Below are 20,942 nucleotides of genomic sequence, written 5' to 3'. Positions count from 1 at the left end.
CTCAACATTTGTGTGTTTGTCTGTAGTGGCATCGGTATACAAGCAATCTGCATTTTTTTGGGTCAGGATCAGTTTCCAAACCCTCTCAAGTGGATTGCCACTCGGGCGTCATATCCTCTTTCTCTTCATCAACCTTTTTGTTTTCCTTTCTACGTCTTGACCACTCTAAGCTCTTGTTTCCACCGCTTAGACCATAAAATAACAAAAACCTTGTGCATGTGTGCACTGATTGGTTCAGCATAGACCGAGCATCTTAATCTGCACCCAACATTTGCTTTATAAAGCTTTAAAACCTTGTGTAAGGCCACATGTTTCTGTCATGTTGTCATGTATCCGTACCTTGTACGGACCAGGGATCCAGTGACTTAAGGTGTCATCTCCTGTAAAGGTCTCCTCTCCTGAAGAGACTTCAGAGATACCTGGGTGTTCTAATCTCAGGAACGGCCTGATCGTTACCAAACCCCTTATTAACTATTAATGGAGGACACAGGTGCCAAATGGGGCTCTGCATGTCCACCAATCTAGGCTATCTTGTCTTTGGGAGGAGGACAGTAGGTGTCAATGTTGGGAGAAGGAAAAAGGGACCAGGACATAGAGGAATGGATTGTTGAATTTAGACAGAACAGAAAAAGACTTGGTAGAGCCCATTTAGATAAACCTATACTGGAGTGTGGGAAGAAATCAAGCATTTGTGGATCTATTTTAAGTTGTGTAAACTACCACGAGGGAATTAAACAGATGAGCCAACAACTGAGGAATTGATAAGATTTTATTTTTATTGGTCAACATGGACCCTCCAGTCCTCCCCGTGTCGCGGCTGGAAGTGGACGTGGACCTTGGTTTTGCCCTCTTCTTCTTTTTTCTGCTCTGCTTCTTCTTGTTGGTGACCATAGTCCGCTGCGCTCAGATGGTGCTGGACCCTTACAGTAATATCTCTTCCACGACCTACCAGGAGGAGCAAACAGAGGAGTGATGGACCTGCACATTATTCAGTAAAGCCATGACTCCCATCGATTCAAACTCCTCAAATGGGATGAAAAAAATTAAATTCCACAAGCCAGAGAATATTTTGAGGCTTCTTTTATGACCAAGGCTTATATAGCCTATAACTGCAACAACATGTTTTACAAAATACCAGCAGCATCCAAATGATGTAAGTATGTAATGTAAGTTTCAAAATATACTTGATATTTTGTGTTTTATATGCTTATAAACAACACAAGGTATTCATGGTTTAACAGTATGATTAGACAGTCGGAAAACTCAAAGAGAGAGTGTGCAGTGTAGTTAAAATGTTTACATGTAAGTGTTTAAAATGACTTTACTATGTGTGCTGTGTGGACATGTTAAATCTTTTAACCATATAGATTTGAGAAACAAATGATTCCATCAGGGAGGCCTTTCTGGTGTGATTAACATAAATGCCTGCAGGTCCATGTATTGAAGCACTAATGTATTGAAATTCAGAAAAAAAACAAAAGTTTAAAGTTTCAAACGATTGACACTTCAGCAGTAAACACTGGTCTGTGGTCAGAGTGCATTTAATCAGACATGCATCACAAAAAAGGGAATATCTCAGCAGGAGACAAACAGCATCCACCTCGTACTACACCAAATAATACAAACAGCCTAACGTTTCACTTGAACTGTGGAGAACAGGAAGACAGACGTCAAGAGATTACGTGCGATGTATTCTTCATAAAAGAATGCACATTGTCAAAAGCTGCTTGATTTGGACTGGGGCTAAAACACAGTGGACCCTTGCACACTAATGGGGCACAGATGTTTCAAAGTTCTCAATACTGGAACGATAATGCAAAACAGATGTTCGGCTCCTTCCCCAAATTCTGTCACACAATGTTTTTGAGACATTGCACAAACGTTCATGCCAGTTGCTTCTTACTGAGGAAATTAAATAGGCCTAACCCCTTTAGCTTGTAGCATGTATTGGTAACGTGTCTACACTGGGTTTTACAATAGTATCATAATCATAACAAAGTGTTCATTTAAACAATAATAAGAAAAGATGTGTCAGCATTAAATCAGAAGTTGTTACCATCTGTAACTATTCCCATTGTGCTCAATTAGGTTTGAAAAAGATACGGGGAGTTAAGAAGCCGGAGATGTTATTCAAGTGGTTCTCAAAGTGAATAGAAATGAGTGATTACTGGTTAATAGTAATTAAAACTACTGGACAGGAATAATGAAAACAGTGAGAGATATAAATCTGCCTGACACTTTTTTCCTCAGTCCCTTTCAGTCAGATGTGATTTTTCTATTCACAAAGTTTCTGTAAATTTACCATTTTGGATCACTCACCTCTGAAAACTGTAAAAAAGGGTGGGAAAAGAAGAAGAAAAGACATTATTATACAACATTTAACACTGTCAAAGTCATGAAATTACATCTAATGCTCTTAATAACAGACTGAATGAATCATTGGTCATGTACTCGGACATCATTCATAAACTCCATTATTAGCTCCAATAACTTCTTAGTTAACTGGGCTAACTGCCATATCTCACAACATGTGTTTGGGTAATTTGTGGAAGATATAGTTTACATAAAACATTGAAAACGTGTAACGACACACTTTATATTTATTCCTGGAGTTAAGTATTTATCACAATATGCAAAGTGTGTTTAAAAGGGCAATTTGTTAATTAATGTTGCTACAGTTAATCTTAATTTCTTCTACTTGCAAAATTGTAGAGCTTTCATGAGTCAATGTGTGCAAAACAACAAACAATAGGAATACGATAACGTTATTTAAAGGGTGCATTAAAGTGTTTATTAAATGATCCTAACACAAAGTTATTTAAAATAACTTAATTCATTATGTTTTAATCATACACTCATTTTCACACAAAAATACAATTATAGAAATAGACAGAACAGAACAAGACAAAATGATATACATAGGGGTACCATAACAAAAAATGAAAACATTAAAGGAAAATATATATGGCTTTACAAATTGCAGTAGCTTTCATTGCTTAACTATTTTTGAGTCCATGTCATGTTTGAATATAATTTCTAAATTCTGTTTTTAATTGGGTTTTTTTGTGGTTTCCTTTTTAGACATTTGCATTTGTGAATGGTGAATTTTCCATAATTAAAAAACAGGTTCAATATAAACATGAGTGGAACTTTACATTAGTAGAAATACAAATATACAAGAAAATATAAATCAAACATACAGTATATACATATATTCAAGGTGTGTATTAACCAATAAACACATTTCTTTTTCTTATTCTGATTAGATAATGAATACATTTAGAAAAATTAAATAAATAAATATATATTAAGTAAATCATATCGTGTAAATATACATTTGTAATATGATGACAGTAAATCACACCACAAAAGGGGTAAATTCATTATACAATAAGATAAATAAAGTATAAACAGTCTATAAATCTGTTGCATTTAATATATATATACATATATATGCATCATTGTATCACAGACTTGGACTTCTCTTTCCAGCAGCTCAAAAAACACAAAATACAGTATGAGATAAACAATAAACTTTTCAACCTTTATTTTACCTTTATTTATATGGCGCTTATTTTTATGGTGCTTTTCATACAGAAAAGTATCGCAAAGTGCCTTACAGAGATGTACAGAAGAAGAGAAACATCAAATAAAATCAGGAGAAGAAAGTTAAAAGAACCCAACCCTCCCACAGTCATGCACAGAGACACACACAAATGTATATACGTTCATACACACATTCACATAAACACACACAGCCACGCTGACACACAGACACACAGACTCACACCTACACCAACACTAGCTGTCACTACAGAGACACAAACAATAAACTCTTAACTAAATAAATACAGAAAGAAACACAATAAACAGTTAACAACAAACTCTTAGTTAAATATAGAAGGTACAACAATAGACAGTAAACTATTTAAGTTAAATATATATACAGTAGAGATAATAATACAGGTAAAATAAAATTTACAGAAAATTAAATCATATAAATGTAGAGAAACGTATAGAGGATAAATATATAGGACTGTACATGGCGTTGTATTTTATACAGTGGATAAATGACATTAGCAGAAATTAGCAGTATGATTAAAGTATTACACAAAAAAGAAGCAAAAGTTATTAATCTCACAGTGTGTGAAGGCCTGAGGGACAAATGAGTTCTTCTTATTTGTTTAAAAATGAAAAATTTCCGAGTAAAATTAAAAAGATTAACCACAGAAATTAGAGAGGTATCCTTACTGTTGTCATAGTAACACATAAAGGGACGTTTAGGCGCCTCTGCCCTCAAAGCACAGCATCACGTAGCTCAGTAGCAACGTTTTTAAACACCTGGATATCCCGTGTGGGCGGAACCTTTTCCTCTCTCACAGTAAAACAACAGCGCGCCATGACACCGCCCCACTTCGGGTACCCCGGGCGGCAAAGCATGCAACCTACACTTACTGTAGCTTTGTAGCTGGTAGCATTAGCTAGCTAGCCTTATATTTGCGAGCAGACAGGATGGAGGGCAGCGACGGGTGAGTTTTGAGTGATGTCTTTAATTGAAGTGTACCGTCCGACGTGTCTTTGGAGAGCAGCTCCAGAAGCCACAGTGGTGTTTGTTTTCAACACCTGCACCCGTCAGTCAAGAGAGGAGACTGTCTCTATGCTAATGCTAACGAGCTAGCCTCCTGCTCTCACATGTTTCAAGCTTCAGTTTGTTGTCTTTTAGCTGCCCTGCCTGCCGGGATACGTCTCACTAAAGTATCAGTGAAGGTATGGTGGGTTGAATTAGCACTTTAATGTGTCTAATCGGAAGATATCCAGCTAATTTAATGGGATGTTTGCTTTCCAAAGGCCCCTTGTTTTGCTAACCAGTAACGTTAGCAGGCGACTCCAATTCAGACTCTTGCAGCAGCTCCTTCACGATCCCATTTCACTGGCTAATTTTTAGGTGTTTTTTTAGTTTTTAACAGCCATGCAACAGCACCAAGATTTTTCTCATTTTTTTTGTTTTGTTTTGTCTGGAGCAGCAGTTGAGCATCAGTCCAGTGTCTCTGTGTGTTTGGGTAAACAAAGGCAGCATCACATTAGAGAGGGTTTGTACACATGTGTCACAGTGTGCAAGGTTTTAAAACTGTAGATGAGCTTTGTGATTATAAGTGGGAGACTATTGAGCACGTTTGTGAGGATTGTTTTCATGTTACTTCTTTTTGGGTCGATTTACAGAAGAAATATTCAGATTTTTTGTAAAAAAAAAATGTAATTACAAAGATGGAATTATTACTCATCTTTAACTATACCAAATATTCAGCAGATGAAACTTACATAGTTAATTTGATCATCATCTTAGCAAAATGCTATATACATAAAATGATTTGGCTTAACAAACTACCCTCCTGTTTTATCTTTAAAGATTCAGATTTTAAATCATATTTGACCACCATGGAAAACTTAAAACTCAACATAATAATCAAAAACTATTAGATCATTAGGCAGTTTAAATTTACTCTCTTGGTTTAGAAGACCCCATGCGTTTTTGTTTTTGATATTTTTCATTCATTTTGTGTTTTACTGTCTATGAACATTTTAATTTATGTTGTTATTATTTCTACATTTAAACATACATTTTTGGCATTGTGTATAACTGAAACATGTAAGAAAAGGAAAATGTTCATATTGAGTCTTTAAAACAAACTGTAATTGATCTCAGTCGGCATTGCACGTACTGATGCTTTAAATGTAGCGATGCAGTGCAACCACCACAGATGACCTTGCACCATATTATGACACAAATGAGGCAGATAACAGGGATGAAGTAATTAATTTACTCTTATAGATCAGCATGCATTTCTCACAAGTTTTTGCAGACATCACAAGCAAGGTTACAATTAGCTTTGAGCGTTATGTTTGGGGCCATGTGTAAAAAAAAAAACAGAACAGACTCAATCACAACAAATCAAATGATCAAATATTTGAGTAATTGCATGCAAAATGCAAACTTTGTGTTGTTGTTAATCTGACAACAAAACATCCTGAAAATGTAAATTACAGGTAACAAAATATTGGTTGTAAAATTAACGATACAGTAGTACTTAGTAGCAATTTGTACTTATACAAATTGCTTTCCAAAAAAAGTGATGTTTACATGTTCTGTTTCTGTGTTTTCTCTTTCCTCAGCATGGAGGTGGATGGCTGGGACTCCAGTCTGGAGGAAGAGCTGGGCATCTCTCTGGATGAGCTGAAGAAGTGGATCGACGAAGCCGTGGAGAAGAGTGAGATTGTCCAGAAGAAAAAGGCTCATCTGACCGAGCTAAAGGAATGGGTGGAGAAGAAAGAACAAGAGGAGGCGAAGACGGAGGTGCTTCTCACTGATGCCAACAAGTAAGTAGACATGAACATTTTACCAAAGAGTATTTATTTTACAATGATATCTCTGTATTTCAGTGTTTATTATTTTTATGCATCTTGTTGGTTGCTAGCATTGATACCATGTGGGACATTCTGCATGATTTTTGTGGATGTACAGGTACATCTTATAAAGTGTCCATTGGAAAGATTTGAGGCGGCATGAGGCTTAATCTAAAGGAGACTGTTAGGTGAAGATAGATTGCAGAAGTCTTTTCCAGAAATAATAAATTGAGTACAAGCCAGCTGTTTGAATCAGCTACTGTGTAACAGGAACATTTAGCTGGTAGCATTAGAGATACAAAGGCACAGATAAACAATTTCTTAACAAAGCACTATAGATGTCAGCTTCAAGCGCACAATAAGCACTGATTACAATGCACCACATTTATGGGTATTTTCTATCACCGGGGACCTTTCCCAAACAAATGACACCGCACCACTGTTCAGAAAGCCCAGGCACCAGTGTCTTTACTTCCTCTGGAAGCTAAAGAGAGCAAGAGCCTCAGCGCCCATCTTGTGCTCCCTCTACTGAGGCATCATTGAGAGCATTCTGACCCCAGCTGCATCACTGTGTGGTTTGGGAGCTGCACTGCCTCCAACCGCAAACTCTCCTGCCATTTGGGAGAAGACACCGGAGCCACTGAGCCTGCTCCTCCAGACTGGGTAATAGCTTTTTACACAAGGCTGTCAGGATGCTGAACTCTCTTCCCCTCGGCCTCCAAATAATCTGGACTGTAACGTACCCATCCCTCACAATCAAACAACACGAGCAATAAGAACTTTATTTATACAAACATATACTGTACGTGAACACACACGTTTACACTCAGAATTAGTCGCTTTGTACAGAACGCTACAAAAACAGCTGATGATGGAATATTACTTGTGCATCTTTTCATCTCCATTTGCACTATACTTGTTATTATTACACTTTTTCTTCTTGATCTCTACCTTGTTATTGGATCCTCTATATGGCTTGTTCATACGGCAGAATTGACAATACAGTTGACTCTGCGAGGTTTCTAACAAACACAGCATCCAGCAGATATGATGCTGCGACAAATGACAAGGCAATTTGGTCCTGTTTTACTTTTCATAATACATTTATAATTAATAATAATAAACATAGTTTTCAGTTTCCTCGTTTTTTACATAGTGCTTTATGTAAATTTTAGTGAAGCACACGTTTATTTTTCATATTTCTGCTTAACAGATAACAAGCAAGGGAAGACAGAAAATGAGGAAGCGACATATGCAACAAAGCATTTCTCTTTGTACAGATTATAATACTTGAACGCAGAGTACTGGCTCTAAGAGCTGATCCAATAACAATACTACTTTTAAAATCTGTAAATATTAATGTATGAAACTGAGTCATTTTTATGAAAGGTGACTGACAGGAGGCCAGGCATTGTTATCACAATGCTTCCTAAATTGTACAGTTCTTGTTAGTGTTGTGCAAGTTCATTAATTTTCTCTCCACTCTTCTTCAGATCTATACTGGAGTGCGAGAAGCTTGTGAAGGAAACTTACCATAAGAACGGTCTTGTTTACCGAGAGAGCAGCTCGGATGATGAGGGGGGCGGAGGAGGCATGTTGTCCTCTGAGGTCATCGAGATAGACGACGACGACGATGATGACGTCATTGCGGTTGGCTGTTGTAAGCCGTGCTACCTTCAGTTATAATTTCATTGCTGCTACTACTTGGAAATAACCCTTTATATTTAGTCTCTTCTGTTCTTTATAATTTTTCAGTGGTTCCTCCGAAGACACCCGTCACTCCTAGCAAAGATCCAGGGGTGAGGAAGCTTCATTACATTGATCTGTGTTTACACTAAATGTTTGTTGTGAGCTGTCTGATTGAGGGGAGTTGAGTCGTATTGAAAGGTTGTGTGTCACTCGAGGCTTTTCTGGACTTGGTTATTTTAAACTTATTTCTAACAAATACTGTATATTATCTACTTTCAATTGTGCAGCATCTGAGCCAATCTAAGCAATACATCTGCATATATCCTTTAATTTTAGCACCCATCTTGTGATAAATTGAATCATGCGTCCTATTGTTAAAAACTTGTGATATATATGTGATATGCCACAAGAAAATACAAGTAAACATTGTATCTACTATTACACTGTAGACGGAATTGCATAATTTTAAAAACCTGACAATGGCGCTATTTAGATCAAATGCATTCGTTCCAAACAAAGATTTAGTGCACATGATTCTCAGTGTGCATACAAATATATACATTATAAAAATACACTATATATACATACATACATTGTAAAAATGTATAGTTATACAGTACATGCTAAAATATAATAAAGTTAAAAAGATAAAGATAAGGAAAATGGCAAGGTATTAGTAAACTGTAAAGAAAGATGCATCTATTTAAACCATGTACTGTATAACCATACCGTATCTAAGAGTGATCATCCAAGATTGTATGAATGCATGGCAGTATACTGTCTGATTTCACAATAAGGTACAGTTATTACTGTTTTCCAGCTAAATTAACAGCTACGAAATGCTTATAAGGGGGACAATGTAAATAGTGGAGTGATATCATTGCTCAGTGTATGCAAATGCTGATGTCCTGTTTATTTATTTTACCAGTTAAATGACGCCTCCACAGCGCTTCAGAAAACCACCCAGCAGGTGCATAAACTGGTCAGGTTAATCACCAAGCCCTCACTCGGTGCTCCATTGCTCCGATCTCCATCCCAGTCAGGTACACACACACACACACACACACACACACACACACACACACACACACACACACACACACACACACACACACACACACACAGATGCTTCCTCAGCTAATGTTGCATGCATCACACCTCTGTGAAAGTAAAATGCTAAAGGTATGTGTGGCTTTTTCCACCCACCAGGTGTTCAGGCTTCAGTGCCAGCAGTGTTTGTATCCCAGGTTCCATCTCAGTCCATGACCCAGCCGAACCCAAACATAACAGAAGACGAACTCCGAGTCGGGATGACCATTCTGGGAAAGAAACGCACCAAGACATGGCACAGAGGCCTCCTCGTTACCATCAGCCCTGTCGGTGTGTTACCAAACATTTTCATTCAGTATTATATTACTGTTTATTGTATCTATTCCATGCTTGAATTTTCCTGATATGCCATCTTTAATGCAACACGTCCTCTGTCTATATTCAGGAAATAGTGTATTCAAGTATAAAGTGAAGTTTGATAAAGGAAAGAGTCTGCTGTCTGGGAATCATGTGGCTTTCGAGTATAACCCCACCCTGGAGATTCTGTATGTCGGGGCTCGCGTAGTCGCCAAGTACAAGGACGGCAACCTGGTGTGGCTCTATGCTGGAATAGTGGCAGAGATGCCCAACAACAAGAACCGTATGAGGTGGGAAAACAAAGTTTAAGAGTGGGGAAACTAAGGGAGGGGGTGCTTGTTTCATGTGCTTTTGGTTGATGTTAGCGCTGTACCAAACCTGTACTAATATCAATATTTAAGAGTAACAAAATCTGATATATCTACAGTATATTTTATATATACATATTTTGTAACTAAATCAGTCACATACAAAATTGAAGGGATCAATAATGTTAAAGTAAAGAAATTTGACCAAGATAGGTAGTAACTGTATGATAGAGACATTTTACATCAAATATACAGTATTTGCAAGTACTGATATCTTTTGTGATATGTGTTTCAGGTTTTTGATCTTCTTTGATGATGGCTATGCTTCATATGTGACACTACCTGATCTCCATCCCGTTTGCCGGCCATGTAAGTGTCCATTTCTCTTTGTTTTCCTTCTCTCTTGTAACCTGAAGTTAGCTTGCTAAATGCTAAATTAAATTAGTTGTAGGATTGCGGTAAAGATAACTACATTAATAAAAGAGATCATTCTTGTTTTCACAGTAAAGCGTACCTGGGAGGACATAGAGGATGCATCATGCCGAGACTTCATCGAGGAGTACATCACTGCGTATCCTAGCAGGCCTATGGTGCTCCTAAAGGTCGGACAGATCATCAAGACAGAGTGGGAGGGAACCTGGTGGAAGAGCAAAGTGGAGGAGGTGGATGGAAGCTTGGTCAAGATCCTCTTTCTGGTATGTTAGTGTAAAAAACATGAATAAACATTATTTCATTCATCATAATCTGTTTTTAAAGTGCTATGCTGGATAATAGTTGATTTTATAATACACAGCAGTTGACAGAGTACGTCATGTGTTGTTTTGTGTTGATCAGGATGACAAGAGGAGTGAGTGGATTTATAGAGGCTCCACCAGGTTAGAGCCAATGTTCAACCTGAAGATGACCACCGCCAACACCCAGGAGAAGAAGCTGGCCGGCCAACAGAGGAGTCGACCTAACATGGGTAACGTTAAGCAAATTTATTTATTTTTTATTTATTTAATAGACCCTTCACAACCGATCATTAACTGTTAACCAACAAGCAGACAAGTCCCAGGCAAGTCCCAGTTCATCTGTCAGGGAGGCTCCAACACATTTTCTGCATTCCCCGTCTGCCGGCAGCTGTGGTCCTGTACTGGAGACGCAGTCACAATATTGCTTGCATCCATAAACATGCAGCAACTTTCCCAGAATGGAACTCTCACACGTCCGTTACAATGCCACAGCTGTCCTCGGACGTGCCGTCTGTCAGCTGTGTCTGCCTGGACCGCAGACTGAAGAATATAATGATATGTGCCACATACTGTAGCTGTCTGTCGAGTTTGAGAACTAGGAACAAGGAGCAAGTTTATTAACGAACGATTAACCAACTTTTTATTTCTTTATTTTTCACATTGTTTTTAACTGTAATACTGATAGTATTAATAAGTGGAAATTATTATTGTTGGTTAATAGATAAATGGTTAATTATTAACATCCCAAAACAAACCTTTGCACCACTAATCTGTGGCCCCATTTCTACCACTGTGATTTTGTGTTTTAAAAGAAGAAAATATGAAAAATAGATAACACCAGACAGTATAGGTTTTCTGTTAATACTATTTTAATTAAATACTTGTTCATGTGTGCTTTTAGTCATTTCATTTTAACTTCATATCTCATTGTCCATTTCAATCTTTAGGGGCGTTGAGGAGTAAAGGCCCAGTAGTTCAGTACACAAGTGACGGACATGTTGGAGCATCTCCTGTCAAATCGCCGCAGGCCTCACCCAGCCAGCCTCCACAGCCACCACAACTTCAACCGCGTCCTCAGCCCCAACCAATCCAACAGGCTCAGCCCCAACAAATTCAACCGACGCTTCAGCCTCCTCAACCCCAACAGCCTCCACAGCCACTACAGCCTCCACGTGTTGAGTGAGTGATGCTTACTCAACATCTTGAACTTGCACTACTAAGGGTATTTTGTTTAAAGGTTCGTCCACCTTTTGATTGAACAATAGCATGCGACCAGATTCTTTTGAAGACAGTCTCCTTAAAGTAAAATCAGCATCTTCTTATGACCCAGTTAGAGCTTCATCCTTGCAGTGAGCAAAACAAACACTAAGGGTTAGTGTAGATCACGTTGCAAGAATGGGAGATTTCATTCATCATGTGCAACAGTGCACTGACACAGCTGTTATCTTTTCCAAAATGGAAATTCAGTGTGTTATCATATCAAAAAGATATCCCCCCTCAGGGCTCAACACTAACTTTTAAAAAGCTTCAGCTTTTGGTTGCAAAAACTTAAAATATGTTTGACATTGCTTAAATTTATTAAATTTATTTTATATTTTGAGTAATAAAGATACTTTGCTTGCCTGTTATTAGACAGAATTTCCGACTAGTTACACTCGGTTTGCTTCTTCAGTCTGATATTTCCTGCAGTCTAACTGATTTCCATGGGGACCGATCACAGGAGACGTCCGGTCCATGCCACATTCCTTCCGGTTTAGCGCTATGCTCACTTGAATGGTGATAAGACAATTAAATCATGTGGTTCATCTTGACTAAATGTTATCAGAACGAATCGATCAAATTCCGAGTTCCAAGTCTTTTTCTGGAGATTATGATGCTCAAAACTATTTATCCACCATTTTCCTGCTGCAGAAGTAGTGACCAAAGACTGTATGTTAGCGATGGAGTGGGCTGCAGCAGAGAGTGTGACTTTTTGGGGAAGCACAACAAGCTGAACATACAACATACAACATTGACATATTATCGCTTAAAAAAGAAGGCAAACTTGTAAGCAAACAGTTGCCACATTAACATTCATTTGGAGTCGTGGCAACCTGATTCATTTAAGTACAGCCAACTTTTTCAGCTCAACCAATGCAAGAAGGAAAGCAAAACATATTAACAACTTTCACATTATACATGTTTGATGCTCTGTTTATGAAAAAATATTACTATGGGGAGTTTTAAACTGAGACGATTTGAGAGGAAGTGGAGACTTTTGACACTGACTGACTTTTTCTCTCCTTGATGTCTTCAAGCAATAAACATCAGATGGCAAAGAAGAGTACTTCTCCGTTTGTCCCAGGGGTGGGAGGCACTCATGCTTCCAAAATCATGCAGTCTCTTTCCTCCAGTCCCAGCAACCTCTCAAGGTGAGTCCACGTTAATGAAACTGTGTCACCAGCCGGACAGTTTTTGTCTAAATTCTGTCAAACTTTCTGTTTTACCTACAAATATAAATGATGATGTAATGTGTTGAGTTAACTTAGTGATGTAAAACTAAAGTCTTAACTTCCCATCATTGTAACCACATATCATTTTAACGGCCTAATTTAGCTTCGTGTTTACAAGAGTCGTCAAAAGGATGCTGACACCGGTGAATTAGCCGTGTGCTCCTCTCGGCCCTAGACACTCCGATCTCCTCGCCGTAAACACTGGGAGCTGCTGGTTGTCAAAACATCCGGGACCATACTTAAGTCCTTTACAATAAAATTACATGCTTTTACAGTTCCAAAATATACCGTAAAGTCTTCTTAATTTCCATTTTTAATGTATACCACCATCTGAGCTCAGGCTGAGCGTCGCCTTTGTTTTTACTGCTTTCACTCATCGAGGTCACATTTGTTTACTAATTTGACATGTAAGTAGCCATTTACAAATATGATACTTCACTTGTAGATTCTTAGAAGTGTGTAAATAAATTCTATTTGCACTTCGGTGGCGATCACTCAGTAAAAGCACCACAAAAAGACCGGAAACTGCGACAGACCAGATCCGTCCAGATAGGGATAATACCAGCGAACGGTGTCCGACTGGTGATACATTTACATTATTGTCTGGTCGAATAAGTTGCCACCTGTGACACAGAAAAATATAAAATGTTGTTAAAAGTGATCTCATCTTGGGCATTTGATGTTTTTAAGTGTAATTGATCTTCCTCTCTTTCTTTTTGTTTGTCAATCCATAGTGGAAGATTGTTGAATGTCCAAAACAGTGCTACGCCCACTTTCACACAGTCGTATCAGAGAATGCTGCCCTCTCTGGCTCCTGGCCCTCCTCCTATGACCCACACGATGGCCACCATCCCTCATCAGCCTGCATACCGTGCCCCGACAGACCGCATCTTCTACCTGGCACACACCTGTCAGCCCGCCTGTTTGAATCGCGTCAGACCTGCAAAACCAGACATGCACAGAGGAAAGAACCCCCTCCTCACACCTTTACTCTACGATTTCAGACGCATGACGGGTCGACGCAAAGTTAACCGCAAGGTACGTTTGAAGAGTAGAGGAATGTTGTGGATTTACGAAGTTTAGTTAGTCTCTCCCTAACCTTAAAATATTAAGTGAATCTGAATTGTACAACTCTTGTCTTCTACATGTCCGCCCCTCAGATGTCCTTCCATGTGATCTACAAGGCACCGTGTGGGCTTTGCCTGCGTAACATGGCAGAGATCCAGCACTACCTCTTCCAGACGCGCTGTGACTTTATATTCTTAGAGATGTTCTGTCTAGACCCCTACGTACTCGTGGACCGGCCCTTCCAGCCACAGAGGCCGTTCTACTACATTCCCGACATCACTAGTGGAAAGGAAGACATCCCGCTCTCCTGCGTCAACGAGATCGATTCCACCCCACCTCCTCAAGTAGCTTACAGTAAGAATGACACTGACATGGTAACAAAGGAGAGTTTTCCGGGATCAGACTACACAGACTCAGATTTTACACACCACAGTCTGTTTTCTTGTCGAGTACAATTATATATGTGTATGAAGTCACTCCAGAGGAAGCTGCAGTAAATCTGATAAATTGATTCAAGTGATGTCACTTCTCAGTGTGGATTGGAAAGAAAGAGATTACCAGACTTCTGTAGCCTGCTCTTCATCTCTTCTTTAGGCTAGCAGCTTGAGGCTACATTAGCGCTGCCAGCTTATCAAATGTTAGACTGAACTATGACGATCTAGTTGCATTGTGGGTAATATAGTCACCAGGTTTTGACATTGAAGAAGGTGTGAAATGAAAAAGATGATACCTCTGGTTCTGCTCCATTAAATTTGATACTTTTTTAAATCCGTCCATCTTGACTCTGATGATGTTATAGGAATACAATGCTAAAGCAGTGGAGTGCTCTTTTAAATACTTACTGTGACTTGGCTGACAGACATGGTAGACAAGGGCCGAATTTGTTGTTCCTCCTGACAGCATCGATGGCACCATTACCCTTACTTTGCCATGTGCAGAAGGGCAGTGCGTTCCTTTGGGTCAACATCAGAGAACACATTGTAGAAATAATGAAACTTGGCGAGACACCAGTCTTTGTCTAAAGTGATGCTGCATCAGTTGTCCTCTGCTATGACACACTACACGGGATAAAGTTGTTGCTCAATGCTCATTTACCCCAGTTCCCCACATCTGTCAGATTGGTTTTATCGGACTGGTATTGTGCAGTCTAATCCTGGCATTTGTTCTTTGTAAAGAAAAGGTTTTTATTATTATTAGAAGCTCCATTATTATTATTTTTGCTTTTTTTTATTATTATAAACAATATTCAAAGATATAATAAATGTGTTGTTTGAATTTTATATTGTTGAATAACTTGAGTGAAAAAACATGCTCCTGTCCCTTTTTCAGGTTTTTCTAATTTGTGTTCTTTGTTTGTGTTCCTTTTTGTTTTTGGAGAGTTATTTTGTAAGCCTTTAGCTTCCCACTTCACCTGCAGGTGCAAAACATAAAATCCAAAAATTAAATAAAAGATGATTACTTCTCAATGCAGCTTACTTTTGGTGCCTCTAGCCCCTTTGTGGTATAAGTTATCGCTTCCTTTCTTATCTTCAAGGTAAAGAGCGTATTCCTGATATTGGAGTATACATCAACACCAGTCCAGACTTCCTTGTGGGGTGCGAATGCACTGACGGCTGTCGAGACAAGTTAGTAAAGTTGTTCACACATAATTTTTCATATTTCTCCCACTGTCAATATTCTAAACGCTTGTGTTTGCATCTTTGTTACAGGTCCAAATGCTCTTGCCACCAGCTGACTCTTCAAGCTACAGGTTGTACACCGGGGGCACAAATCAACCCCCACGCTGGATTTATGCACAAACGATTAGAGGAGTGCCTCCCCACAGGGTCAGACATTGTACACACACACAGAAGCACCTCATGATTAAAGAATAACTCACTCTCACTCTTCTTATCCTCATAAGAAGACAATCACTTTTGAATAACCGCTAATTTTGTTGTCTAATCTCTCTGTCTTAGAATCTATGAGTGTAATAAGCGGTGCAAATGCTGTTCTCAGATGTGCACCAACCGGTTGGTGCAGCACGGCCTGCAGGTGCGTCTCCAGCTCTTCAAAACCCAGAACAAAGGCTGGGGCATCCGCTGTCTGGATGACGTGGCCAAGGGCTCTTTTGTCTGCATCTATGCTGGTGAGCAAAGGATGTGATGGAAAATAGTCACACATGCAGACATCTTCTTCAGTTAATTCATTACAATACAACAAAAGATTACTCCCATTCTCTTCCACTTTACCAGGTAAAATATTGACAGACGACTTTGCTGACAAAGAAGGTTTAGAGATGGGCGACGAGTATTTCGCCAATCTGGACCACATAGAGAGTGTGGAGACCTTTAAAGAAGGCTATGAGAGCGAGGCTCACTGTTCGGACAGCGAGGGGAGCGGCGTGGACATGTCGAGGATAAAGATCCAACCGTCCGCTTTGGCATCAGCTAACCCTGTTGGGAGACCGCCCAAAAAGGGTGAGTCCAAGTCCAAAGGTGAGGGGTCAAGGTGGTCCCAAGTGGACCTGGTAAGATTCTCTGTGGTGTTGGTGACCTGACTCCAGCTACCGTTTAATGCTCCTCCTCCACCACATGATTTTTCACGTTTTGTTTTCTGTCATAGGCAAAAGCCCAAGCTCATCGGGAGACAGCAACGAAGAAGATGACAAGGATTCAAAGAGTGAAGAGGATAGTGACAGTTCAGACGACACGTTTGTGAAGGAAAACTACTTCAGCTCCAGCTCTGTGTGGAGGAGTTACACCACCCGTGGTCAGGTGAAGGGCAACAAGGAAGGTGTGTTATTGGCATCATTAGGAGGTGTGGGAGGAGGTTAGTGTAAAAGGAATAGTTCAACTTTTATTAAATATACACTGGAGATCAAAATTAGAGAACAAAGTATTAATTCTTGATTTATTTTAAAATACTCTCAGTCATTCCCAGTCCGATGCCGAACATAATATTTCCCATCAGACCCAGATAAATTGAACTTACACAATGTTATGTCATGGTTTGGGGGATTTTTTCTGCAGAATATTGAGTCTAGATCTAAACCCCATAGAGGATCTCTGGAAAAATTCTTGTCAACAATGTAATGTCTCAGGAACCCACTGCAGTTACTGAACTGTGGAAAAGACTGAAAGAAGAATGGAACAAGATCAAACCAGAGCAGTGAGAGAAACTAGTGGGCGTAGATGTGCTGAAGTCATTCAAAGCAAGGACCTCTACACTTCCTGTTCATTTTTGAATCCTATAGAAGAAAACATTGTTTAAATCTTCTTTTCTGACACAATGGTTACTGTTCTCTAATTTTGCTCACTACCGATCTATGGTCTCTGGGAACTTGTGATTGGAATTTGCTAGTGTATTTTACATTTTGTCGATTAAATGGCTAATTTTTTATTCAAGAAGATAAACATAGATAATTTAAAAAAGAAAATAATTGATACTTGCATCTCTAATCCATAACAATTATATCCACACTGCATTTATGAAATGCTTCCAGTGAAGTTACAGGGTCAATGTGAGTGATGGTGTTTTTTGAGAGTTAAAGGTTGTCAGACATTGTATCGTATCTTTCTCTCTTTCTTAACACACCTCTTATTATGGGGGAATATGTACCGTACAGTGTTTTTTCCCCCTCTTTCCCCTTCATTGTCACTTGTCTTTTCACACACACTTATCTTCTTTCTGCCCAGGGAGTCAAGACAGTAAAGATGGATTGAGCGCGTCAGTCAAAGGAGCAGAAGAGGATAAGCCGCTGGCCATGCCAGAGGAGATGGGGAAAAACAAAGTGGCTTCCTGGCTCACCAGCCAGGGGATGAAGAAGGTAAGTACAGAGGTGATAAAGTAGGAATAATGTTTCTGTGTACACAACCTTTTTAAAACTGAAACAGAAATATAAACGTAATCCTGCTGATCAGACCTCTTGTTATCTTTCGGGGAAGATTGGTAGTAAAGGGTGGCTTTTATTTTAGGTACCTTTGTATTATGATTGTCTTGCACAATGATTGAAAACCCTTCCTTTTCTGTTCTCAATCACAGGAATCAGGAGACAGCAAGAGGTGCGTTGGACCTGCCGAAATATGCTTTAATGGAAATATCGTCACGTAACGTGTTAGATTGCTTTTAAGATTGATTTTCTGTTTCTTGCAGTCAAGTGAAGTCAGAAACGGGGAAGAAGCAGGATGTGATGACTCTCTCTGACAGTGATGATGTTCAGACCATCAGCTCTGGATCTGATGACAACAAGGAGAGAGAGAAAGTCACCCCAGGTAAGGAGAAGAGAGAAAATACTTGAATTAACACCACACTGATAATGACAACATGACTGTTTTATAATATTATAATACAACATTTTCTGGCTGCTGTTCTGGCTCAGGTGTGACTAAAAAGCAGGTAGCTGTGAAATCTACGCGTGGCTTCGCCCTGAAGGGCAGTCACGGGATGATGGTGAAAACGGGTGCACCTGGAGGCGGGGGAGGGCCGGGAGGTCAGGGAGGAAAATCAAGCCAGCAGAGACAGAGTGGAGGAGGAGGAGGCGGGGAGAACACTTTGAAAAGCACCCGTCTGTTCTTTGACGGGGAAGAGTCCTGCTACATCATTGATGCCAAGTTGGAAGGAAACCTTGGGCGTTACCTCAATGTAAGTGTTTCATTTACAGGATCTCAGTGTGTAAGTGTTTGCTGTCACTTTAATTATGTTCCTATGTGTTTATCTTTTGTTTCATTATCACTGTCTCCTCTTTGTATTCCAGCACAGCTGTAGTCCTAACCTTTTTGTCCAGAATGTGTTCGTGGACACACATGACTTGCGGTTTCCCTGGGTGGCGTTCTTTGCCAGCAAGTGAGTTTTAAAACAAATTTGTCACAGATCCTGTTATGGTTTTTTTCAAGCTCAGGAGAAAGATGCTAGGCGTTAAAGGGTGGTCAGTGATGACAGCCACCTCTTTTTTCATACAGTAGAAGCTCCAGCTGTTAATGCAGGATCATTATTGCTGTAGTAATCAATGCACTATACTGACTTTATGTTAACATATCTTTTATTTACTTCGCCATTATTTAACCAGGTAAGTCCCATTGAGAATACAGATCAAGACCAAGACAGCAGCAATACAGTTACAGTATAAAAATCAGACAACAAATAGTGAGCCAAATAAAAACACAAAAAAAACACTTGCAGACAGAGAGCCTGGTCTCTAGAGTTTTCACTAGATCTCCAAAATCAGTCAAGGGCACAAGGTTTTGAAGATGTAGTTCAGTTTGAAGGTTGTTCCAAGCAACAGGTGCTGAAAACCAAAATGCTTTCTTTCCTAATTCTGTTCTTACCTTCGGAACAACCAGTTGCAGAATGTCCCTTGAGCGGAGATTGTAACCTCCATGTTTCCAAATTAAAAGTGAAGGGAAATAAAGAGAATTTTACACAGAATGGCCTAAGAGAACCACAGTTTGTTATAAAGCCCCATGATACACACTATCCAACATGTGAAGACAAGTAGCAGATGCATTCATATACAGCAGATCTTCATAGGTAAAAAGGTCGATTTCACCAGTTTCTGTTTTACATAAAAAGAAAATCAAGACTTGTTTCTATAATAGTAACCTAACAAGAGCTTCAGCTTTTTAACATACTGAATATGCTTCTTAAAAGACAAGTAGTTCATTCATTCATCTTCAACCGCTTATCCCGGGGTCGGGGTCGCAAGGGGCTGGAGCCGATCCCAGCTGACATCGGGCTTGAGGCGGGGTACACCCTGGACAGGACACCAGTCTATCGCAGGGCACATAGAGACGAACAGAGACAGACAACCATTCACACCTAAGGGCAATTCTTAGAGTAATCAATTAACCTAACACGTGCATGTCTTTGGATTGTAGGAGGAAACCCAAGTAGTCATCAATTAAAATTCCTAAATATTTAAAAGTAGATACCAAGTCTATTTGTTGACCATTTCTTGCTTAAAAAAATGTTCCCAGACGGTGCAGATGACAGGGCTGTTCTTGTTCTCTGTCAAAATCACGTTGAAGATATTCAACAGCCTTTGCAGGAGTGGGTGCAAAGCAGTAGATGACAGTGTGATCCGCATAGATGTTTAAGTTTGATCAGCTCTCTTCCTGCACTCACTTACCTGCTTGTGTCCTTGTGCAGGCGGATCCGGGCCGGCACAGAGCTGACCTGGGACTACAACTATGAGGTGGGCAGCGTGGAGGGGAAGGTGCTGCTCTGCTGCTGCGGCTCCACCGAGTGCAGAGGAAGACTGCTGTGATGGACTTTAACTGCCTCTGCTGTATATGTAGGAAACTTAGAAGAGCCCTTTCAACACTGTAACTTTGTTGTTCCTTTTTTTTTTTTTTTTTAAGTTGAATTATTGATTCTATTACAGCTGTTCTGTTGCCTTTTGTTTTATATGAACGTGTTTCCTGATATATCTCATTTTGTCCGTGACATGTGTCTTTTACATCTGAATAAAATATTCTTAAGTGAATCAAAGCTCCCGCAGCTTCTCTCTGTGAAACGACATACACAAACAATGAAAAACGGTACAATTTCAAGGTGAACCACTTTCATAAATTAGGGGAAAGATTGTGATGAAAGTAAATGCAGAGGTAATGTTCTTAAATACATCATTTAATTATCAATCAGAGTTTTGATAGAATATTTAATGCTGCACAAGAATTGTTTTATAGGTTAACAAACTATTTCTATTTCTAATGTCTTGTGCTTCTATTGTATTGACCTGTAACTAATGGGACAAAGACTCAGTTGGTCGCAGTTGGACTGACCAATCAGCTTCTCACACTAAAAGAAATAAACGGACAAACATTCATCTTTTATCACACAGTTGGACAAACTCCGCTCCGGTG

The 20,942-nt window shown here is 39.4% G+C and overlaps 1 protein-coding gene across 3 annotated transcripts; it reads left to right on the top strand.

Annotated features, from left to right (window-relative positions):
• Positions 1-1,063: 1,063 nt before the first annotated feature.
• On the top strand, positions 1,064-20,518 carry setdb1b (SET domain bifurcated histone lysine methyltransferase 1b). 3 transcript variants are annotated; one of them, XM_083917561.1, is made up of 25 exons: positions 1,064-1,153; positions 6,172-6,375; positions 7,896-8,062; positions 8,158-8,201; positions 9,020-9,134; positions 9,301-9,471; positions 9,587-9,788; positions 10,102-10,175; positions 10,311-10,501; positions 10,641-10,770; positions 11,488-11,719; positions 12,838-12,951; positions 13,767-14,070; positions 14,193-14,454; positions 15,635-15,725; positions 15,810-15,926; positions 16,059-16,228; positions 16,335-16,577; positions 16,705-16,875; positions 17,778-17,908; positions 18,124-18,143; positions 18,235-18,353; positions 18,461-18,723; positions 18,836-18,924; positions 20,227-20,518. In XM_083917561.1, the coding sequence occupies exons 1-25, from the start codon at positions 1,149-1,151 to the stop codon at positions 20,342-20,344; spliced, it is 3,747 nt and encodes a 1,248-aa protein (XP_083773687.1). In that variant the 5' UTR covers positions 1,064-1,148; the 3' UTR covers positions 20,345-20,518. The 3 variants fall into 3 exon arrangements, with proteins under 3 accessions (XP_083773687.1, XP_083773688.1, XP_083773686.1); XM_083917562.1 differs by lacking the exon at positions 1,064-1,153 and adding an exon at positions 4,425-4,529 and having other exon boundaries at positions 16,335-16,559; XM_083917560.1 differs by lacking the exon at positions 1,064-1,153 and adding an exon at positions 4,425-4,529.
• Positions 20,519-20,942: the final 424 nt, after the last annotated feature.

The sequence above is a fragment of the Echiichthys vipera genome (assembly GCF_963691815.1).
Source record: "Echiichthys vipera genome assembly, chromosome: 8".
Lineage (NCBI taxonomy): Eukaryota > Metazoa > Chordata > Actinopteri > Perciformes > Trachinidae > Echiichthys > Echiichthys vipera.
The sequence above is the reverse complement of the archived record's forward strand: the minus strand, read 5'-3'. Positions and strand labels throughout refer to the sequence as shown.